The sequence below is a fragment of the Protopterus annectens genome, chromosome 10.part0 (genome assembly GCF_019279795.1).
Source record: "Protopterus annectens isolate FY-2018-M chromosome 10.part0, PAN1.0, whole genome shotgun sequence".
NCBI classification, from domain to species: Eukaryota; Metazoa; Chordata; order Ceratodontiformes; family Protopteridae; genus Protopterus; species Protopterus annectens.
The window spans coordinates 1,172,922,677-1,172,948,015 of record NC_056744.1 but is presented as its reverse complement, the minus strand read 5'-3'; the positions used below and the strand labels follow the sequence as shown (position 1 = coordinate 1,172,948,015).

The following is a 25,339-nucleotide window of genomic DNA, read 5'->3' as shown; positions in this document are numbered from 1 at the left end:
AGTGGTACAACAAAAAAAATCAAAAAGCTGAAGTAGTGTGCAAAGTGGTCATTACGTCTGCTTGATGGTCACTGAATAGAAGTCATTGCAGAAACTGACAACATAAAGTGAGCAATGCACAGTACCTCCTGGGTGGCTCATTAAAAACCACTACTAGATCCTTCAGCAAAAACTTCTCTCTTGTAGAAATGTGGTGCCTGCGAATCTAAACAATTTGGCATTAAGAAAAGATTGTTCTGTGTTTGCGCATTTATTAAACATTACAGGAAGACTAAAAAATAATTGGCAAATGTTAAGCTCCACAGCTCAAACCTGGCACAGTAGGCCATAAATTTCACAATATAAAAAGCACCCCGCAAGACAATCTCATAAAGCCTGATGATCTTCCACATGATTTCCTTATGGAGTGGTCCTGGTTTTCTGGACAGCATGCAGTCAATCATGCATCACTATATACACCTGGTGGAAATGGCATGAGTGATGGGAAATTTCTCCAGTTGGCACAGCTGCTAACATGTCCTTTTCACAAATTTTACTGATGCACAGTCCTCTAAAACATCAGAGATCACTGAAAGTGAGTTCAGGGCTGTCAGAAAGCCCATCCAGATCACTACTGACAGCATATTCATCATCTTCTTTTTGTATACAGCCTACTTGGCCATTTTCACTTTTCTCTAGAAGCAGAGTCGATCTTGCTCTCCTCTTCAAGTCTACAAATTAGTACAATAGAAATATGTGAGAGAATTATTTAAACTGTTACAGTGATCATTTATAATACATATGATTCTCCTGTTTGATATTACTGCCTGAATATAATTTAAGAGATCAATGAATGCTACTAACAGTATAATCCCATAATATTTGAGAACTGTTCCACAAAATACAAAATAGTTAAAACTTAGTAATTCTACAATATGAAAAGACTCACTATAATTTCTGTTTGAGAAAAATTTCTCAGAGATTCTCAACAAACCTGGAAAAGTGGCTGATAAGATTATCTTAAGATGAAAGCCTGACAAATGGTACAGTTTTTGACATTACAGATTCAAAGATATTCAAAAAATTCAAAAGAAACTTTGTCATTTGGGAAACACCAGTGCTACCTAAACAAAATTTTGAGTGTGAGCTCTTTTACAAGAGAGAAAAAAAAACCCCACAAAAAGACAGAATGAACAATAACTATAGTACAAAAGTAAATATCTAGGTAGCCGACGCACATGCTTGTACACTATATACACTGGACAACACTGACTACTAGATGATTAGCACATGAAAAGTGAAGTACTATACACAGAGGTGAGATTGCATGATATTGCACATAATGAAGTGACTAGAATTGCACTAGAATGAGAATATATTAATTTTAGTATACAATAAAACAGAATTACTGTATGGGGGGGATAAAAGCATAACAATCCGTTATAGTTTTGATACAGTCAGATTTACATCTGCATTAATGAGTCTTACTGCAGTTGTTCATGAATCTGGAGGCCCTGCAGAGGATGTCCCGTAAACTTCTACCAGGTGTAAGTTTAGTGAACCAACTATACACTGGATGAAGAGCCCCTCAGTATTTTGCGGGACCTCTTTTTACATCTCATTGCAAAGAGCTCTGTAAGGTAGGAAGACTAGTGCCCACTATCTTTTCTGCTGTTCTTATTATTCTTTGCAGCGTCTTCCTTTTGGCCATTGTGCTGTTACTGAACCATACAGTGCAGTTGGTGGTGATAATGCTCTCAGTGGCTCCTCTGTAGAAGGTATTTAGAGCATTCATAGACAGCTTTGCTTTTCTAACCCTTCTTAGGAAGTGTAGTTGCTGTTGGACTTTAATTAGTTGGTCTGTGTTTGTACTCCAAGAAAGATCCTCTGATATATGTACCCCCAGGAACTTTGTAGTTCGGACTCTCTCCACCTCTTCACTGTTGATCTTGAGGTGCAGGTGCATGGTAGAGCTTTTTCTGAAGTCAATAATGATTTATTTTGTTTTATTGATGTTCAGGTCCAAATTGTTATTGCACCATTCAGTCAGGTAATTGACCTCAATCCTATACCCACTCTTGTCAATACCACTTATGAGTCCCACCACTGTGGTGACATCTGCAAATTTGATGATGTGGTTGTTGCTAGCCTTTGCAGAGCAGTCATGGATAAGGACTGTGAACAGTAGAGGACTCAGCACACAACCGTGGGATATGCCGGTGTTGACTGTAATACTCCCTGAAGTGTTGTTACCAGCACAGGTCCTTTGTGGTCTTCCTGTTAGGAACTCCAGGATCCAGTTGCACAGCTTTATTTATACCAAGGTTGATTAGCTTTTCTATAAGTTGCATTGGAATCACTGTATTGAATGCCAAGCTGAAATCTATAAATAACAGCCTTGCATAGTTGTCGTTCTCTTCAAGATGCTCCAATGTGAGGTGAAGTGCCACCAAAATGGCATCAGCAGTTGATCTGTTTGCCCAGTAGGCAAACTGCAGAAGGTCAAAGGATTGGAGTAGTACTGTAGTCAAATGGTTTTTAATCCATCTTTCAAAGGATTTCATTACATTTGCTGTAAGGGCCATTATCTTGTAATCATTTAGGCAGGTGGGGTTGACTTTTTTTGGGTAGAGGGATTATGCTGGTAAATTTGAAGCATGTTAGTGCTTTATCATGGACAAGTGAGGTATTGAAGATGTTCATCAGGACTATGCTGAGTTGGTCTGCACAGCCTTTCAATACTTTCCCCAGAATGTTATCAGGGCAAGCAGCTATCCTGGGGTTCACTTTCCTCAGTCAGTTCCTTACATCCACAGCACTGAAGCGGAGTACTACCTCCTTTTGGTCATTGGGAAGCTTTACAGCCTCCAGGTTGTTTTTCTTTTCAAACCTGCCATAAAATGTGTCTAGACTGCCCAGAAATTCAGTGTGCTGTTATTGCTCCGAGCTGAGTTGGTTTTGTAGCTGTTGAATACCATGCCACAGGCTTCTTGAGTCTTTCACATCCTCAAATCATCCTTGTATCCTCTTTCCACACTCCCTCGTGGCCTCCTTGATAGCTTTTTGTAGATTAGCCCTTGCCACACTTAGACCCTTCTTATACTTTGCCCTGAAAGCAGTGTTGCTTGCCCTCAGCAACCCATACACCCTGCTGTTTAACAATGTTTTTTGATTGGCTCTTACTTTAATATTTTTGATGTTCATTACATCCTCCATGCATTTGGATATGTAAGCCATAGTTGTTTCATATTTTCATCTATGTTCACCGTGGCTGCATCCCTAAAGGCATCACAGTTTGTGATATCAAAGCAGTCCCTTGAGACTATCCTTGGCTCCTTCATGCCAAACTGTGATTTGTTTCACAATGGGCTTATCTCTGATTAAGACAGGTTTGTAAGCTGGCATTAGTTTTATAGAGATGTGATCAGATCCACCCAGGTTTGGTTGTTGTACAGCTCTGTATGCCCCTTTTATGTTAGTGTAAGCCTTGTCAGCTCAAGTCCTAAGCAAAACAGACACTGAAGGTCTGTCTTTCTAATAAATTTGCCTCTCTTTGATGCTATCAACACTGTAATTAAGACATATGAGAAAAGAGGAAAGGTCCTCAATGGAGCATTTCGTTTTTGCTCATAGGAGAAAACTGGATCCTTTCAAATTACTGACAAACTGACCTACAGATGATATCTTGCTTCCCAGACCTGTATGAAGAAAGTTCTGAGGATTTTGGTGCCCATACAGCCCTTATGTACAAGCAAGCAGCCCTTGTGCCTAGGTCTGAGGTCTGGCATATGTCGTGAGGAAGGAGTGCCTAAGCTCTGGCACACTAGCTAAATTGGCAGGATATGTCCTATTTCTTATCATTTGCTAAAACAGTGATCTAATGATGAACATCAAGTTTTTTGTCAGTGACAGCAACTGGGAAAACAAATTACTGTGGTGGGACAACTTGTGTAAGTACTGTATGATTATTGAAAGGCTAAACTTCAACAGTAACTGCACTTCCTTGAGGCTATTAAAGAGTGTAAAAGGTGAAAAATTATATATTGAACATGTTTATCCATTATACTGAAGGTGTTTTTGACTGCTGAAATGTTAATATTAATGAACGTCGAAGGGAGGGAAAATTAAGAGCACTATCTAAGAATTAGAAGTTATGTACCTACCATAACGTTCCATGTTAGTTGTCTTCTCTCGCCTTCTTTCTTGCTGGATGGGTTCGGAGCCGATCCTCGGCTCCGACTCGGCACTTGCTAAGCTCGAGAGCTAATTTTTACCAGTTCGAGGCAACCCTATATCCCATGATGCAAGGCGGAGATTACTCAGATCTCGTTTGGTAGCTAAAGAAATAGCAGTATTTTCTTCCAACATAGGAGGAAGAAACAAAAAACTAAATAACATCATAAGCCTGTAGAAAGTATCCACCTAACCTAGCGAAAGTTGGAGTTAAGCAGATGGAAAAAGGTAAAAACCTCTTAATAGAGGATTAATAATCTTCTCGGTCTGACCAGGCTAGGGGGAAGGAGGGCTTAAGAAAGAAGGAGAGAGAAGACAACTAACATGGAACGTTATGGTAGGTACATAACTTCTAAATGTTAAGTTGTCAATCTCGCCTTCATTCTTGCTGGATGGGACCGCGTCCCTAGCACCTCTTTCCTGGGTGGCTCATTGGAACAGACTCTTGAGAACGGTGGAACCAAAATTTGCTCTGTCTCTGGAGACCAAATCTAGTTTGTAATGTGAGACAAAGGTATGAGGAGAGGCCCATGTGGCTGCTGCACAAATAGTGTCTATTGGAAGTCTAGCTTGAAAGGCTGTAGATGTAGCTAGAGCTCTGGTAGAATGGGCTTTTGGGATAGAAACCAATTCTTTGCCCCTGAGCTGATAAATGTAAGTGATCAATGAAGACAGCCACCTAGATAAAGTAACCTTAGAAACTGGAAGGCCTTTCCTGTTCTCTGCATAGGATAGAAAAAGTTGATCAGACTTCCTAGAAATTTTTGTCTTATCTAGATAATATCTCAGCTGACGGTGAACATCAAGATAATGTAGCTTTTGTTCAGCTCTATCAGAATAATTCGGGAAAAATACTGGAAGATCAATGGACTGGTTTAGGTTAGTCTGAGATGCCACCTTTGGTAAGAAAGATGGATTAGTTCTTAGGGATACCCTATCTTTGTGAAATATTAGATAGGGAGGACGAACACAGAGAGCATGAAGCTCAGATACTCTTCTGGCAGATGTAATGGCAACTAGAAAAAGTGTCTTCCAAGAAAGCAATTTCAAGGAACAGGCAGCTGCAGGTTCGAATGGGGGAAGAATCAAAGATGTTAAAACTAAATTTAGATCCCACTGTGGTGGGGGGTCTCTGATTGGAGGTTTCAATAAAAAGATACCTCGAAGGAATGCCTTGCAAAGTTTATGTGACATGATATTGTGGTCCAAAAAGCCTATGTGAAAATTTGAAATGGCTGCCAGTTGAACTTTCACTGTGGAAGAAGAGCATCCTGAATTAAAAATGCCAGCTAGGAAGTCCAATACCGAATGAATTGGAGCAGTATAGGGGTCTATGTTCCTAGCTTTTTCCCAGAAAGAGAAAGCCGCCATTTACTAGTGTAGATCTTTCTGGTGGAAGATTTTAGGGAAGCTACTATGATATCCCGTACAGGATTAGAAATCATAGGAAGCCTGGCTAAGGATGGAAGTGGAGCAACCAAGCAGTGAGGTTGAGAGTGGGTATGGATTGGTGCAGGTGACCCGACTGGTGGGTCAGAAGATCTGGAACCGGGTCCAGATGCCATGGCTGTACCAAGAGGTAACGATGTAGGAACGGAAACCATATCTGTCGAGGCCAATAAGGGGCAATGAGAATCAATTTGGCTCTCAAGGCGGTTGCTTTCTGAATTAGCTGAGGTATCAGCGGAAAAGGAGGAAAAGCATAAAGAAGTCCCCGGGGCCAATCTTGGGTTAGAGCGTCTCTAGGGGGATGGCCTGGGAGGGGGAAGAGAGAGAAGAAGTCTGGGCATTTGCTGTTTTGGGGTGTAGCGAAAAGGTCGCAGCAAGGAATTCCCCACATCTGAAAAATCTCTTCCGTCACTGACTGTTTGAGAGACCACTCGTGAGGCATGAGAATAGCTCTGCTCAATCTGTCCGCTATGATGTTGGATTTCCCAGGGATGTGCGTTGCTATCAGAAACCGATGAGAGGAGATCGCCCATTGCCAGAGTCTGAGAGCCTCTCGACATAGTGGAAAGGACTTGGTTCCGCCCTGTTTGTTTATGTACCATACTACTGACATATTGTCCGTTTGAACTGCAATTGTTCCCTGAGGAAGAGAGTCGTTGAGGGCTTGCAACGTTAAAATCACTGCTCTCATATCCAGAACATTTATGTGCAGATGGTACTCGTAAGGTTGCCAAGTGCCATGGACCATTCTGCCCTGATAATGCCCCCCCCACCCAATCAGGGAGGCGTCCGATGTAACCGTGGCAACTGGGGCAAGAGGAACAAACGGTCTGCCATGATGGATCTGAGGAGACGATATCCACCAAGTCAGATGTCTTTTGCAAGTTGGGGTTACTTGATCCGGTGACACATGGGAAGTTGTTGAAAGGACCATTGAGTGAATAACATCCATTGTAGTAGCCGCATGTAAAAGCGGGCTAGAGGAAGAAGTGTTATGGTGGCCGCCATAAGACCCAGCACTTTTAGAGCAAATCTGGCCTGAATTTTGTTGCTGAATAGAATCACTTGGACGTGTTTTTGAATGTCCAAGATCCTCTGGTCTGTCAACCTTGCAGAAAGCTGTACGGTGTCCAAATTTGCGCCTATAAAGGTAATATATTGACAAGGCGGCAAGGCAGATTTTTCAAAGTTTATAGAAATTCCTAACCCTCTGCAGGTGTGAATGGTGTGATTTCTGGCTTGGAGAAGCTGATGCCTGGTGGTGGCAGTGAGGAGCCAGTCGTCTAGATATGGAAACACCTGGAATCCTTGACATCTCAGGTGAGCCGTAACCACTGCCATGCATTTGGTAAACACTCTGGGGGCTGTTGTGAGTCCAAAGGGCAGGGCCCTGAATTGGAAGTGACTGGTCCCCAGCCGAAAGCGGAGAAATCTTCTGGAGCGTCTGTGAATTTTTATGTGATGGTACGCATCCTGAAGATCTATAGAGCACATCCAATTGTCCTTGCCCAGAAAGGGTAGAATGGACTGTAGCGTGACCATCCGGAATCTTGATTTCTTTACAAACTTGTTGAGTTTGCTCAGATCTAATATTGGCCTCCAGTCCCTGTCTTTTTGGAACTAAAAGAACCTTGAGTAGATTCCGGATCCTAATTGGTCTGCGGGACTGGCTGGATGGCTCTTTTACTAGCAGTTTTGATATTTCTAGTACTGCTAGTTCCCTTAGACCGGGTGGAGCGTCTGGAAGGGTTCCCTTTGCTGAATTGGGGTTTGGATAAAGGGGATCTTGTAACCCTCGGATATAATTGACTGTACCCATTTGTCTTGAGAAAGGAAAGCCAGGCTATTGGGTACAGCGATAATCTTCCCCGACTGCCTCCGGCGGACAATCGGGCAACATCTCAGGAATGCTGAAAGGGTTTGTCAGAAAGAGGCTCTCTGCTACCCTGATTCTGCGGACCCCTCTGCCCCTAGGGCGTCTATTGTTGTTACCCTCTCTGCCTCTGGGGTAAACTGACTTCGTCGTCAGGCGTGACTCCTTGAGATTTGCAGAACCACATTTTCCCTCCCTTCTGTCCTTTGGGGTAAGGTCTAGAAGGGCGGAGAAATGGACTCCTGGCAGAGAGAGTCTTGCCATCTTGTTCGCATCTAGTCAAAGTGTCTTTCACTTGAGGACCGAACAAGGTCGAGCCATCAAAAGGGGAGTTTGTGAAAGACGCCTTGAAGGGGTCTGCAAAATTACAAAGCCGCATCCAGGACTGACGCCTTAAAGCCACTCCTGTGCCTGCGGCTCTACTCGCTCCATCGGCTGCATAAGAAATGAGCCGCATGGAGGAGTTAGCAATGGAGTTAAGGATTCCTAACTGTGAGGTAATCTTATCCTGAGACCCAGCAGCTGACTGATCCTGTAAAACTTCCCCCAACTCTTTAAGAACGTCTCTTTGGAGGTGGGTGAAGTGGCATAGGTAGTTCAGCGATCTCATGGCAAAAGTCGCTGAAGAAAAAATCCGCTTACCGTACCTGTCCATAGTCCTAGAATCCTTATTAGGAGGATGAACAGGTACTGAAGGATCAGCTAATTCCTTCTTGGTGGCAGCAGCCACCACCATGGCATCAACTGGGACACCTTTTGTTAAGTATTGCCTATCTTGTGGAGCTGTAATAAATTTTGAAGGTCTCCTGGGGGTAGGTTCCACCGAATCCGGAGCCATCCACGCCTTCCGAGCCACTACTTCCATGAGAGGGTCGAAAGGCGGAGACACCCAGGAGGTGGAGGGTCGAGATCCGAACGCCTCCAGGTATACTGACTCGTCCTCGGAGGGATTAAGGGAGGGCCAGTTCCCCCTCTGTTTAAGGATTTCAAGGATGTCTGAAAATGAGACATCCTCAGAGGAGGACCTTGGGGACCCCTCCGACTCATCCAAGTCAGTATCTGATGTGGTAGACTCAGGGGAGTCTACATGTTTCCTCTTACATGTCCTCTTACGGGGGGGGGGTTCTCCTGACAGATCAGGAGAAGCCTCGGAAGAGGAAGATATTCCCAATGGGGAAACCTGAGGCGTTGGATCTCTGGGTCCGGGGGCAAGAGAGTGAGAAGAGACGTCAGCAGGCACTGTAGTGGGAGGAGCTGATGGAACTGTCCGTTGACTAAGCCCAGGGGCTAGTACACTCCTCATCACCTCGAAGGCTCCCCCATCAGAGAGACCAGAAGGCTCCCGCTCTGAAGAGATAGGAACCCCAGGCCTCACCGATAGGGAAGTCTCCGAGGCAGATGTCGGGCCGAGCTCACCGCCAAGCTCCGAGAGGGAGAACGGGTCGGACAAGGGTCCGTGCCACTCGCCCCCTCGGAGCCGACGAGAGAGCAGACGCCGGATCCCTCCAATGAAGGTCTCAGGAGGAAATCGGGCGAGGACGCCGGAGCCAAAGGGTTGTATCGGCTCCGCGGTCACAGTACGGTTCGATGAGCTCCGGCTCCGAGCTCTGTAAGAGAGTCGAAGGAGGAATGTTCAGTGGGTGTGATATAGCTACCGTCTGTTGAGATGGGCTATGGAGAATTTGCGCCAATGCCTGAGACTTTAATAGTCTACTTACCACTCTCTCAAGGTCGTGATCAGATAGCCTGGATGACCGAGAAGATCGGCTCCGATGGCTCCGCTCTGAGAGCAAGGGTGATCTCGGAGCCGAATGAATTGATTCCACGGAAGGGGATCGAGACCTCTTTTTTGAGATCAATGGAGCCATCGGAGCCGAAGAGACGTCGGCTCCAACCAGAGCCGACACTGAGTGTCTAGACTGAACAGTATCGGCGCCGGGTGGAGCCGATACTGACGCTGGTAAAGAAGGATCGGCTCCGGCCGGAGCCGATCTCGACCCAGGTGAAGATGAACCTGAAGCCGATGGCTTGGAAGCCTGAGCCGAAGGCTTGGCAGGTTTCGAGGGCTTCCCCGGCGCCGACTTAGTCGGGAGCTCGGTTCAATAAGCCCCTTAAAATGAGCTTATTTTTTCTTTCCTGCAGGACTCTTGGGCTGAAGGCATGACAGATAGCACAAGAGTCCTGCAGGTGAGAAGGTCCCAGGCAATAAATACAAGAAGTGTGACCGTCTGTCAGAGACATCTTCTGACAGCACGAATCACACTTCTTGAAACCTGAGACCTTAGTGTCCTTCGACATGACTGTGTCGATGAAACACGTAAAAAACACCGACACACAACCACTCAGTCCAAAATTAAATTAATTTAAATTAAATGAATCTAATTAACACAGACAGGGATACAGACAGTCACTCACACAAAAATCCCTGACAGGAAAAAATTTAGGGAGGGGAAGGCCTAAGGCCTACAAGGGTATAGGGAACAACTCACTTAAGGAGGGAAACTGACGGGAATAGGGTTAACGTGAATCGATACTAACAAAACAATAAAAATTTGGTGAAAAAAGTTATAAAAGGGGGTAGACAAGAGTCTATTAAAGTTCACTTACCTAGAGCTGGTAAAAAGGCACCTCGTTAGCAAAGCGGCAAATGAGATCTGAGTAATCTCCGCCTTGCATCATGGGATATAGGGTTGCCTCGAGCTGGTAAAAATTAGCTCTCGAGCTTAGCAAGTGCCGAGTCGGAGCCGAGGATCGGCTCTGAACCCATCCAGCAAGAATGAAGGCGAGATTGACAACTTAACATTTTGTGTTACAAGTCCTCCAAGATGAACTAAACAAGTACTTCCAAATCTGGGAGATTCTGTGGAAGTGAAACATGAATGGAAAAGTACTCATGAAATAAATTGAAAAGGGAGAATGTTTTTTATGTATTCAGCATTATGGTTTGACAGACTGGCTATTTATGCATGTATAGATTTTCTTATTTATTTTATCTATCTTTTGTTGACCAGTTTAGTCCACCTAGGCTAGTAGCCTCTTTTCAGGGGAGACCTAAGGGGGTGTTGATACTATTATTGGCTATTATTAGTGGAAATTTGGCGAGGGCATCGGGGGGACTTCCCCTACTCTTAGTAGTAGGGGAAGCATTTGTATGTGACACAACAGACTACCTGTTCCAGGCATGGAGGTGGCCTGGAGAAACAGGGAGAAAACATTGCGGATTCAGCTTGTGCTTAAACGGGAATGAAAGTTGCTGAAAAAGTAAAATTGCTACCAGACGTTTTTTTCTGATGGTGTGGGTACAGAAAAAAAGTGACAATGAAGAAAAAGAAAATTGTGAAGGAAAAGGAGATTGTAGTTGAAACGGAGATGGATTCAGAGGAAAATTTTCAGAGGAGATTGTTTGAAGGAGAAACGGTTACCTCTGAAAAATGCATAATTACAACCCTACAATGGGAAGGGGGTGCGGGATGCTTATTTGGAAGAAATGGTAAACAAATGGGAGCCAGAAAGTGGAGTAGCAATTTCACGGAACGACATCATGGAAAAAAATAGAAGAAAAAGGAGAAGAAGAGTGTGTGTCAGAAAATGTTCCAGAGACAAATACTTATGCACAAAGGAAAAAGAAGAAATACAACAAACAAAACAGAAGTATAAAGTATGTCTGAGCAGTAGAAAAGAAAGTTTGGACAGGTATGAGGTTTGGGACTTTGTCATAGCACCTCTAGGTGTCAAAGCAAAAGAGGTGAGAACATTTAATTACAGAAAAACTTTTTTGACTTGATATTTGAGACTGGGCAGGCCATGGAAATTTTTTGGGTGCATATGAACAAAAGAAAAATATTTATCCATGGTCAGAATATGTGGTGCAAACTTTTTACAGATAAAAAAAGAATAATGATCCAGTTTAGAAATGAAGTTGAAGCAAATGAACTGAAAGGACATTTGTTAGCTATATGTATAGAAGTAATGAACAATACAAAAATATATGATGAAATAGGACTATGGACTCGGGGATGGGAATCTGGAGTAATACTGAAAATGGAAAATTATAATGTTATGCACGGACCTAGTATTGTTGATGTTCATGGTAATAGGGGTTTTGTGAAATACAGGGATCAACCAAAAACTTATTTTTGTGGAAAAAATTATCATTTAATCGATGAATGTGATAATGTTATTTATGTGGCAAAACAGTGCTTAATGCAAAAAATTGTGATTTAAGGTGAAAAAAGTGTGGCAATACTGGTCATTCATGGCTAGAATGTGAAATGAATGTTAAAGAAAATGAAGTTATACAGGATGAAGAGATAGTAGACTGTGTTATACAAGAAAATGTACAAAAAGCTGTAACTGATAAAGAGGTTATACATGAAGTTAAAGAAAGTAACAAGGAAAAAGAAACAGAGGAGACAAGTGAGGAAGAACCTGACTGACGCACAGTAATTAATAAAAAGAATTCAATAGGGAAAAGAATTAATGAAAGGAAAAGAAAACTCAAAACTGTAATGCTTCAAGAAAATAATGAAAGGGATAAACACTATTAAAACTGTTCTTAAAAGCTGAAAATATTAGCTTTAAATGTGAACAGTAGGAAAAATCTTAAGAGGAGAATGCAGTAGATGCAGATATTACTGTTTTTAGAAGATATCAGATTATTAACAGAGGAAGAAAGAAAAACTTTGAAATGGTGCGGTAGTTTGGAACATGGGGAAAAAACATGCTTGGACATATGTAAATTATGTCAAGAAAGCATAAAAATATTAGATGTAACCATAGTGGAACTAGGATGAATTATGGTAATAGACTTGAGATGGAAAAAAGTACAATTGTGTACACTTACCATAAATGTAGATGTTCGAGTGTATTCACTGTTGCAGTCATTACATTTGGGTAATCTGCTGGCAGGTTGCCCTCAGTCGGGCTGAATATCAAAGTCTTGGGTCCTGCGTCAGTTGCTGTCTCCTCTTCCATGACGTTGTCAGGTCTATAAAACATGCAGCCAATGCCATTTTCTTTAGTTTTTCTTGCCCCAGATGTCAGGTGCCCACAAAATGGGGAGCAAAAAAAAAAAAAATAATATATATATTATATATATATATATATATATATATATATGTAAATGCAATTGTAACAACAAAATTTACCTTCATCTAAAAGCAAATCCACCACAAAGGCTGTAGAATATAGTGAAGGAAGGAGAAGTTCTAGTAAAAAGGGGGATGGCGGGTGGGTAACCCAGACTGCAGCACACTGGAACATCTACATTTATGGTAAGTGTACACAACTGTACTATGTTCTTCATGTTTCACTGTTGCAGTCATTACATTTGGGTAGAATCCCAAAGCTATGGATGGGAGGCTGGAACTAAATAGCATTAGGTGTGCTATAAGGTCCTGCAGAACTGCAGTGGCAAAGCCTGCCCTGGACTTAGCGAAGAGAGGCAAATGATAATGCTTTGTAAAAATATGAACAGAACTCCAAGTAGCAGCTTCTAGAATGTCTTTACTTGGCACCCCTCTGAGAAAAGCTGCTGAGGTAGATGCAGCCCTGGTGGAATGTGCCCAGATTCCCTTGGGCACCGGTTTACCATGATGCAAATAGCAGAAATGAATGCAGTGGCTTAGCCACTTTGAAATAGTCTGCTTTGAAATAGCCTTCCCCTCTGATCCTGCAGCAAATGCCACCAGTAGCTGCTCAGACTTTCTTAGAGATTTGGTCCTGTTAAAGTAGAATCTTAGTTGTTTGTGTACGTCCAAGGAATGCAGAATCTGCTCCCCCTTGTGCTGCAGATTTGAGTAAAATGTTGGCAGGTGAATAGTTTGGTTAAGAGCCACACTGAATACCACCTTAGGCATTAAGGAAGGATTGGTCCTGAGGGACACCCTGTCCGGGTAAAATGTAATAAAAGGCTCCACAGTCATGAGGGTCTGTAGTTCTGAAACCCTTCTTGCTGAAGTGACTGCCAGAAGAAAAGCCGTTTTCCAAGATAAAAACTTTATATCCGCAGTAGCTGCTGGTTCAAATGGAGGCAGGATGAGCTTTACCAACACAAAATTGAGGTCCCATGCAGGAGGTGGTGATCTTCTGGGAGGCCTTAAATTTTTGGCCCCTCTAAGATATTGTTTTAGCAGAAGATGAGAAAAGATGGGAGGCTCTGCTTTGTAATGAGCCAAGATAGCAGAGGCATGGATTTTTATTGATGAAAAAGATAGGCCCTTGTCAAGCATCTCAGTCAAGTATTATAAAATCTGAGGAATATTTGGCTTTCCTGTGTCCGTCCCTTCTGCTTGGTTCCAAACACAGAATCTCTTCCATTTATCAGCATATGATTTTCTAGTACTAGGCCTTCTGGTTTCCAAAATGACATCCATCACAGATTTACTAAGAGGTGGTGTTTGAATAATTACATGATCAGCCATGCTGCCAGGTTCAGAGTTTAGAGCTGGCTGTGCAGAATTTGATTGCTCTGCTGAGACAGTAGATGAGGTATTTGAGGCAAGTACCAAGGAGGGAGTTGAGACATATTCCTTAGAATTGGGTACCAGTGCTGGCGAGGCCAGTCCGGGGCAATTAGGATCATTTTTGGATTTTCCTGTCTGACCTTTAGTAAGACCTTGGGAAGAAGAAGCAGAAGAGGAAAGGCGTAGACTGATAGGTTTTTCCAGCTGAAGGATAGGACATCCACTTTCCATGCTTGTCTGTGATAAGCCCTTGTGCAGAATTTGTCCAGTTGATAATTCTGGGGAGAGGCAAATAGATCTATGTCCAGACTCCCCCATTTCTCTGTTATCCTGCTGAAGACTTGTGGATCCAGATTGCACTCGTGAGGGTCCATAAGATTTCTGCTTAGGTCATCTGTCAGAGTATTTTGTTTTCCTGGCAGGAACTGAGCTTGAAGATGTACTTGGTAAGTCAAGGCTGTGCCCCACAATGCCATGGCTGCTCTGCAAATGGGGTAGGAATGTGTACCCCCCTGCTTGTTTATGTACCACATAACCGTGGTGTTGTCCGTCTATCAGTATTTGTCCTGGATGAAGTAAGTCCTTGAAGGCTGTCGGGGCATTCTGAACAGCTAACATCTCTTTCTGGTTGATATGCAGATGCATTTGTTTTGGGCTCCATATGCCTGAATGCATCTCCCCGCCAGGTGGGCCCCCCCAAGCATAGTCTGATGCGTCTGTAGTTAGGGTTTGGGTGGCAGGGGGTAGAGTGAAAGACCGTCCCATGTTCTGGTGACATGTCTCTGCCCACCAAAGAAACTCCTGTTGTAGGCAGGGAATGTGAGGAATTATTGTTTCCAGACTGTGATAATGTTGACTCCATAAACTTTTTAGATACCACTGTAGTTTCCTCATATGCAGTCTTGCATATGGAATTAGTAGAATGCAGGATGCCATGAACTTCCAGAGCATGCAGAATTTGTCTTGCAGATAACTGGGTTTTTGTTGCCATCTGTTTGAAGTAAATAGTCAGTTGCCTTTGTTTGTCTGGTGTAAGGTAAACCATCTGGGCAGTTGTATTCAAGCTTGCACCCAGGAATGGAATCTTTTGAGAGGGTACCAGTTGTGATTTCCTTTCGTTTATTGTGTCCCCTAGGCATGTTAGAAGCCTTTTTACAAACGCCAGATACTGAGGATGAATATCCTTGTTTTCTGCTTGAATGAGACAGTCGTCCAAGAAAGAATAGATTTGTATGCTTCTTTGTCTGCAGAATGCAATTACTGGTGCCAGGCACTTTGTAAAGACCCTGGTCACAGTAGATAAGCCAAAGAGTAGTGCATAGAATTAGTAATGCATAAAACCAGTCTTGAAGCGGAGGTATCTTCTGCACGATTCCATTATTGGGATATGCAGGTATGCCTCTTTTAAGTCTAGAGTCACTAGCCAAGCGTTCTTGCCCAGCATGGGCAGAAGCTGTTGCAAAGTCAGCATTTTGAATTTTGGGATGTCCAAGAATGTGCTCAGAAATCGATAAATCCAGTTCTGGGCACCAGGCATTGTCTTTTCTGGGTGCCAGGAACAGTCTTGAGTAAAACCCTTGCCCTTTTTCTTCTTCTGGTACTGGGTGAATAGTTCCCATATCCATAAAGGACGCAACTTGTTGCTGTGCCTCTGCCCATTGATTTTGTGGCAAATCTGGCCAACCGTTTGGAATTGGCAAGTTATGGAAATGAAATCTGTATCCCTGGGATACTATGTTTAATACCCACTTGTCCTTGGTTATTAACTGCCAATTTTGAGCATGAAGTGCTAATTTTCCACTTAAGTGGGCACCAAAAGATAAGTGCTTGGTGATGGCAGAGGGAAGTCATTGAGACTGTTTACTGTAGGGTTGCGCTTTGTTTCCTCCAGATTTGGAGGTAGAGGCACCCCATTGCTTTGACCTCTAAGAACCCTGTGATTGGTATCTAGAGCCTTTTGAGCACCTGGATTTTCCCCATGAAGCTGTCGGACACAAGAAAGGACCAATTTTTTGTAGGCCAGTGTCTACTGAATCTTGGTGGCTGCACTTGTAAGAAGTCTTTTACAGTTTGCTTTGTCTTCCATTTTCTTTAAAACCTCTTCTGCCTTATTACCAGAGTATCATGCTGTAAAGGAGCATCCAACAATTTAGATTTAACATGATCAGGCAGATTTTGCTCCTTGAGCCAGGCATGCCTTCTAATCACAGATCCAGTTACTGTGGCCCTGCAGGAGGCCTCCAAGGAATCAAAACTTCATTGCAAAGTATGCTTTTCAACCTGTTCTGCTGCATGCAATAATTCCTGTAATTCTTTATTTTCCACACATTCAGAAATCAACATAATTTTCTGTTTCAATAATCCCATAACATGCTGTTGATATTTAAGCATATGAAACTGGCAGTTTAAGGTCCTAATAGCCAAGGTTGCAGATGTATAAACCTTCTTTCCCCATCTATCCAGCACCCTGGAATCTCTATCAGAGGGGGTAGGAGTCTTAGCTGTAGAGGCCTTTACACCACCTTTGGGACCCTGTGAGATAGTTTCAGGGTCAGCAGCAGGATTTTTGAATAAAAATTTGTGGGAGTCAGGAACCCTGTAATATCTGTCTGGCTTACTAAGAGCCGGAGGTAGGGAATCTGGAGCCATGCTTGATTCCGAAAACACATCATCAACAATGTCTAATACAGGAGGTATGGCCAAAGGCCTATACTGAGGAAGAAGGAAATCCCTAAGCCTGTTTTTTGACTCTGAGAAATCCTGACTCTCCCAATGAAAATGTTCCCTCAAAGTATTCAAGGTTTCTCCAAAAGAATAATCTTCAAGAGGAGATGCAGATGGGATGGATTCCTCTGCATCTGAATACTCATAGGGTGGTATAGAAAATTCTTGATCAGAAGAGGAATCAGAAGAAATAGAAACCAGATCTGAAGATTCATACTCGGTGTCCTGCCTAGGCCTCTTATCAGGGGGGGTTGGGAACCCCTGATCAAGGCAATTAAGTCTTCAGCCATTTTGATCATCTGTTTTTTGGGCATAGAGGCGTGAGCACGTGGCTCATGTGTCAGTTTTTTAGCCTTAGATGTTGCTTTTGTCTTTGAAGCTGGCGTCGGTTTTATATAGAAATGCTGAGGCCTGAAAACACCCTCAGAAGCCGGTGCCTGCTCAGCGGCTCCAGACCCATCCGAGGGAGAGACATCCGCGGGTACAATACTCTGAGAAGCTCACGGCATGCCGGACTCTACATGGGTCTCAGTAGAGGCCTGCAACTCAAAAGTAGTGGGTATCAGGGGCTGCAAAAGCACCTGAGTACAGGCAAACTGGCGACTGGCTTAGGAGAAGCATCGTCATTGGTTTTGGACCTCAACAGTTTGTCTCTGTCCTTATCTTTGTGTTTTTTGTGAACTCCAGTAGTCTGATTGCTATCAGACATTTCAGGGTAATTAAATCTGCTCCCAAAATATTCTGAAGCAAAGATATACAGACGCTTAATAGTGTGTTGGTTAAATCTAGCACAAAACTGACAGCAAGGCATGTTATGATCTGGGCCTAGGCAAGGAATACAGTTGTTGTTGTGTCTTTCGGCTTTTCCCAGTTAGGCGTCGCCACAGTGGAACTCCGGTCTGCTAATGATTGTTAGTTGATTTTTACATGCCAAGTTACCAGCCCTGACGCACAATCTTCAACGAAGGCATGCCCATTCATGCATGTCTCCACGCAGAAGACACTCTAGCTGAGAATCGAACCGGACACCGTCTTACTGTGAGGTGACAATGCTACAGTACAAATGAAAATCCTTATGAGGTATTTGCTTCTCACAAGTAATGCAATTATTAACTTTTACTGACATCGGTAAGGAGCAAGAAAAAGTTTCCCCAACGGGGTACTTGGCTTTAATTGAATATTTCGGTTCTGAAACTTGATTGCGAAAATTTCAGGAGTCGGCCGACCGGCACTTGCAAACTGCTTCTGCTTCGGGCACCGTGCGGCAAGAAAGACTAAAGAAAATGGTGTCGGCTGCATGTTTTATACTGCTGACAACCTGACGTCATGGAAGAGGAGACAGCAACTGACGAAAAACCCAAGACTTTGATATTTAGGCCGACTGAGGGCAACCTGCCAGCAGATTACCCAAATGTAATGACTGCAACAGTGAAACACAAAGAACATCTGTGTGTACAGAATTATAGCTTTATAAGCATATGTAACAAAAAAAAGAGAGAGAGAAATTATGTTTAAAACTATTCTTAAGTAAGTTTGTGTAAATATGGACATTATAGTGGTGGGTGATTTTAACTGTAATTTAAGAAAAGAATAAAAGCTATTGCAATGTTAACATGGTTAAAGAAATTATGAAAAGTGGAGAGTTAAGTGTATCAGACAATCACCACTGGAGCTACAAAAGGAATGAAATTAGGACAGAAATTGATTTTTTTAAATATCTGATAGTTTGAGAGTTAAAAAAAGGAATTAAGCATGCTGAATTTTCACATCATGTGGCTATGGATTAAAGTGCAGGAAATGAAGAATTATCCTTCTTCTTTCAGCTGCTCCCATGAGGGGTCGCCCCAGAGGATCATCCGTTTCCATTTCTTCCTGTCCTCTGCATCTTGTTCACACACCAACCACCTGCATGTCCTCTTTCACCACATCCATAAACCATATCTTAGGCCTTGTTTCCTGTTACCTGGGCAGCTTCATCTTTAGCACCTTTTTCGCAATATACTCTGCATCCCGCCTCAGCACATGTCCAAACCAACATAATCTTGCCTCTATGGCTTTGTCTCCAAACCTTCCAAGCTGGGCTGACCCTCTAATATACTTATTCCTAATCCTGTCCGACCTCGTCACACCCAGTGCAAATCTTAACATCTTTAACTCTGCCACGTCCAGCTCGGACTCCTGCCTTTTTGTCAATGCCACTGTCTCCAACCCATATAACATATGTCTCACTACCCTCTTGCATACATTCCCTTTCACTCTTACTGGTACTAGTCTGTCACAAATCACTCCTGACTCTCTTATCCACTCTGCCTGTACTCTCTTCTTCACCTCACCATTACTCCGAAATGTTGATCCCAAGTACTTAAACTCATCCACCTTTGCCACCTCTACTCCCTGCATCCTCACTTTTCCTCTATCCCCCCTCTCATTCACACACATATATTCTGTCTTAGTCCTGATGACCTTCATTCCTCTTCTCTCTAGAGCATATCTCCACCTCTCCAGGGTCTCCTCCACCTGTTCCCTACTCTCACTACAGATCACAATGTCATCTGCAAACATCATAGTCCACGGGTCTCCTGTCTGATCTTGTCTGTCAACCTGTTCATCACCATTGCAAATAAGAAACGGCTCAGAGCTGATCCTTGATGTAATTCCACCTCCACCTTAAACGCATCCGTCACTCCCACTGGAGACCTCACCGCTGTCACACTACCGTCGTACATATCCTGTACCACTCAAATACTTCTGTGACACTCCCGACTTCCTCATACAATTCCACAACTCCTCTCTAGGCACCCTGTCATATGCTTTCTCCAAGTCCAAAAAGACACAATGCAACTCTTTCTAACCTTCTCTGTACTTCTCCATTAACACTCTCAGAGCAAACATTGCATCTGTAGTGCTCTTTCCTGGCATGAAACCATACTGCTGATCACTAATCACCTCCCTTCTTAACCTAGCTTCCACTACTCTTTCCCATAACTTCATGCTGTGACTGATCAGTTTAATCCCTCTGTAGTTACTGCAGCTGTGCACATCATCCTTATTCTTAAAAATCTGTACCAAAACACTTTTTCTCCATTCCTCAGGCATCCTCTCACTTTCCAAGATTTCATTAAACAATCTAGTTAAACACTCCACTGCCATTTCACCTAAACAACTCCATGCTTCCACAGGTATGCCATCCGGAACAACAGCCTTTCCATTCTTCATCCTCTTCATAGCTATCCTTACTTCCTCCTTGCTAATCCACTGCACTTCATGATTCACTATCTGCACATCACCCAACCTTCTCTCCCTCTCATTCTCTTCATTCTTCAGCCCCTCAAAGTACTCTTTCCATCTGCTCAACACACTCTCTTCACTTGTATGTTTCCCTCATTATCCTTTATCACCCTTACCTGCTGCACATCTTTACTTGCTTGGTCCCTCTGTCTAGCCAATCAGTACATGTCCTTTTCTCCCTCCTTAGTTTCCAGCCTTTCATATGACTCTTCACACGCCTTATCTTTAGCCTTCGCCACCTCTCTCTTTGCCATGCACCTCATCTCCTTATACTCCTGTCTACTTTCTTCATCTCTCTGATGATCCCACTTCTTTGCCAACCTCTTTCTCTGTATACTCTCCTGTACTTCCTCATTCCACCACCAGGTCTCCTTGGCCTCCTTCCTCTTTTCAGATGTCACACCAAGCACCTTTCTAGCCATCTCCCTTACTAGCTCTGCTTTAGTTATCCAGCAATCAGTAACTCTTCACTGCCACCCACTGCCTGTCTTAACTCTTCCCTGAACTCCACCTCACAATTACCCTTTTTCAATTTCCACCATTTGATCCTTGGTGCTTCACTCACACTCCTCCTTCTCTTCTTGATCACCAATGTCATCCGACAAACCACCATCCTATGCTGCTGAACTACACTTTTCCCTGCCACCACTTTACAGTCTCCAAACTCCTTCAGACTGGCCCTCCTATGCAAGATATAATTCACCTGTGTGCATCTCCCTCCACTCTTGTATGTCACCCTCTTCTCCTCCCTCTTGTTAAAATATAAATATTCACAGCCATGTCCATCCTTTTCGCAAAATCCACTACCATCTGACCTTCTGCATCCCTTTGCTTAACACCATACTTACCCATCACTTCCTCATCCCCTCTGTTCCCTTCACCAACATGCCCACTGAAATCTGCTCCAATCACCACTCTCTCACCCTTGGGTACAGTCATCACCACTTCATCCAACTCACACCAAAATTTTTCTTTCTCATCCATCGCACACCCAATTTGTGGAGCAAATGCACTAAGATTCATCATTACACCATGAATTTCCAGCTTCATAAACATCACTCTATCCAACACTCTCTTCAACTCCAAAACACTCTTAGCATACTGCTCCTTCAGGATAACCCCTATGCCATTTCTGCTCCCATCCACACCATGATAAAACAATTTGAACCCGCCTCCGATATACCCAGCCTTGCCCCCCTTCTATTTGGTCTCTTGTACACACAATATACCAAACTTCCTTCTGTCTTTCATATCAGCTAGCTCTCTCCCTATACCAGTCATACTGCCAACATTCAAAGTTCCTAACCTCACTACCACAGTCCTAGTCTTTACCTGCATTCGGGCATGCCTTCCCCCCTCTTCTCCTTCGGCCAACAATAGCCCAATTTCCGCCAGCACCCTGGAAATGAAGAATATAAGAATAGGAAAAGGAATAAAGAGAATTAATGAAAAGGAATTAGATTTACAAGAGAAAAAAAAACTTTGTAATTATGGAAAAATCATATGAATACGAGAGAGTTTTATGAGAACTGAACTGTTTGGTGGTTTAATTTTAAAAAGACAAATAAAAAAGTGTTTTTAGAATGTATAAGGACAAAAAGAAAAGAAAGAGATATAAGATATTAATTCAAGAAACATTCAGAGACTTATTAGAGAAGAAAAAAATCCTTTTATGAAAAAGGAAAAATATAAAATGAATCAAATTAAAATTAACTTGTTATATAAGCAAAAATATTGTTTACAAGAAAAGAAAGAAGAGGTAGCACCATATTTGAATAAAATAATAAAAGGAAAAATAGCAAGAGAATTAAAAAATAAGGAAAGCAAACAATACAAGAAGGAATATATGAAATAATTAACAAATAATTCCAGTACATATTCTTTAAAAGAAAAGAAAACACAGAACAAAAAGTTATAAAGGTGAAAAATTAAACAACAAAGGTAATGAGTATTTCGAACAAAATATAACTATGAAAGAAATGAATGAAATTTTAAAAGATATTAACATGAATTCTGCAATAGGACTGGATGGAATTGAATATGGTATGTATAAAAAATGGAGTGGCAAAAATATTTTTATAGAAGTTATGAATGAATGGATAGAAACTGGAATTAAAGAGATATGTACAGGAGCTATAAAATTATATTTAAAAAAGGAAATAAAGAGGAGATAAACAACTGGAGACCTATAATATGGATTATACATTTTTTATGACAATAACAAAAAGGTTAGAAAAAAATGGATAGAATATATGACCAATATGTGAAAAGGAAGTCAAGAGTTATTATGGATAATAAGAGAAATAAATGATATCATAAATAAAAATGAAGAAGCAAATGTTATGATAGGGAATACAAGGAAAGCCTATGATAATATTCAATATAAATCATTATGGAGAATTTTCCAGGCAAATGTAATCAAAACATATTATAAGTAATATAATCTCTTTATGAAAGAAACCATGTGAAACTAAATGTAAATGGCTGAACTGGGGAAGAACTAAAAATGGAATGTGGAATAAAATAGGACTGCCCAGCTAGTAGTGTAATTTTCTCATTAGGTATGGATATAATAGCGAAGAAAATTAATAAAATGTCAAGTAGCGGTGGATACAAAATGATAAAGGAAGTACCACTGCCAATAATGTATAATTATGCAGATGATATTGCATTAATTGTTAAAAATAAAGTATGGATGGAAGAAGTAAATAAAAAATTAAGTATAAATTAAAAAATGGTTTAAGTATACATAAAGAGACAAGTAAAGGATTTGGTTTTGAAGGTATGATAGAAGGTATTGAGTTCAGTGAAAAATATATAGATATATTAGGAACAACATTTGGAAGGAATGATTACAGACAACAATGGGATAATGTACTCAAAGAAGTAAAGGATATGACTGTTTTTGGAAATCATATAGATTTTCATATAGACAAAAGCATGCTTGTTGAACACCATGGTAATAGTAAAAACTGCTTATGTTGCTAACATCTATAGGATTCCCATTAAGTAAGAAAAGGATGTAATGATTATATTTTTATATCGTGCTCTAGACTGAATCCAGTCAAGAGAGGGATTCTATATATTAAAGAAGAACAATGAGGCTTGGGTTTAATAAACCCAATAGTACATGCAGCATCTTAGGAAGTATGAAGAGAAATAAAAACTTGATAAAAATGATACTATTTTACAAATACAAAAAAGTGTGGGAAGGAATGGAAGTAAAAAAATAGTAGTAAAAACACTGTGAAAGAAGAAATGAAAGAGTTCCAAAACAAAATTGTGTTATGGAAAATAAAGAATATATGTGAGAAAAATAGAAAGGCGTGGTATTTAAATATTCTAAAAGTGTTTTATTGCATTGATCCATGGAAATATTTAGAAATAGATATGAAAAAAGCCATAATGAGGAGATATAACTATAAAAAAGATTAAAGAATGTAATGATTTTTTATGGAGATTGTCTACTAGAAAATTGCTGGTTACGGCAAAAATGCCATACAAGAAAAAGCAAGACAGACTATGTACTAAATGTGGAGAGTTTGAGATTATTGAGCATGTGTTTTTGAAATGTAAGAGAGTTAATTTGTGGAAAGAAATATGCAAACATAATAGGGTGAAAAGTTTCTTAAATTTGAGCAAATATAGACATAACAGAATTTGGTTATTATGGTGCAAAATGTTGTGTGATGTGTGTTGTGTGATGAGTAATATTTTGTTTCATGGACTATATGGAATGAGAGACTAAATGAAATTAAATACAATGGAAAATGGACTTTGACAATGATTCTGTAGAAAATAATGTTTTGGCTGTGGAAAAAAAGAGTGGGGGAAATGCTTAAATTGAAGGTTATAATGTATGGAGATTTGCTTACCTCCTTCATTACCCCTCATTCCCAAATTTCTCCAGAAAGTATCACGATTGAAGAGCACAGTTATCCTCATTACCTTACTAGCTTCAACAGATTTGGTTTCCCTTCTTTTGGCCTCATCTTCTACATCCAACTTGGATTCTTGATCCAACTTCATACCTACTGTCTCACCTGACAGACATGACTCATGCAGACATTTCAAGCATCAAGTTTAACCATGTGGTTTCTTCATTTCATTGACTGCTACACAGCCCAAGCTCTCCTCCTTTGTCCGTCACATTCTGTTATCATCCCACAACGCTTCCACTAGAAAAGTTTACAAAAGTAAATGGAAAAGATTTGATCTGATGATGTTAATCTTCTTTCATTCATGAAGGATAGGTTTTGGTTCTGTCCTTGGAACCGACTTGGCAGATATCCAAGCTTGCGCTAGCCAAAAACTCGCAAGCTAAGATTATCCATAGTGCCCCTCTCCATATCTCCTCATATCTTGTTTGCCACGTAGACTTCAAGACGCATCAGGCCAGCTGTCAAGCTAAGTGTTTTCAATTTGTTTAAAAAATTGAACTTTAACACTAGTTCCCCCTCCCCTTCTTACCCTTTGGGTATATCTTATATATATATGTATGTGTGTGTGTGTATGTATATATGGGATCACTACATAATCTTGAAATTTTGGAATATCGAATTCCAAAATCTCAAAACTTTATAACCGAAACCCCTAAATACCGAAAGACCAGAAGCAAGAAATTCAAAATCCCGAAGTTCGGAGTTATTAAAGTAGCGCTTCTGGTGTTGCAGTTTGTTGATGGATAGGTGGAAGTTAAGGTAAGTAGCTATGTGTAAGTGCGTTGGTTAGGGGCTTTAGTGTGTGCTGTGTCTGTGATGTGTGTGGGTGTGAGTTTCCCTTGTGTGTTTGTGCGATCTCAAGTTAGTATATTTAAGTAAGGGTGTGTGTGTGTGCGTGTGGGGGGCACAGCCCCCCACATTGGGGGTGCAGAGGTGCTTGCCCCCCTGCTTATCTGTAGTGTAGGATGATATGCTTGATTGTGGGGGGAAGTTGTGTGTTGTATGTTCGGGATTTTAAATTTTGCGCTTCTGGTCTTCTGGCATTTAGGGGTTTCGGCTATATAGTTTCCGGATTTTGAAATTCGATATTTCAAAATTTTGAGATTATGCAGTGACCCTATATATATATATATGTATATAAATTTTCTTTAGTTTTTTTTTTGCCCCAGATGTCAGGTGCCCCCCAAATAGAGAGAAAAAAATATATATATATATATATATATATATATATATATATATATATATATATATATATATATATATAATAAATACATGCAATTGTCACAACATAAACTTTACTTTCATCTAAAAGCAAATACACCACAAAGGCTGTAGAATATAGTGAAGGAAAGAAAAGCTGTAGAATAAAGGGGGATGGCGGTGGGTAA

The 25,339-nt window shown here is 41.4% G+C and overlaps 1 protein-coding gene across 1 annotated transcript in view; it reads right to left on the bottom strand.

Annotated features, from left to right (window-relative positions):
- Nucleotides 1–234: 234 nt before the first annotated feature.
- LOC122813542 (synaptonemal complex protein 1-like) overlaps nt 235–25,339 on the bottom strand; it is a gene marked incomplete in the record, with an annotated part of 863,486 nt that continues 838,381 nt past the window's right edge. Inside the window, 1 exon segment of the mRNA XM_044085917.1 lies at nt 235–710. Within this exon segment, the coding sequence (XP_043941852.1) occupies nt 559–710 (152 nt within the window).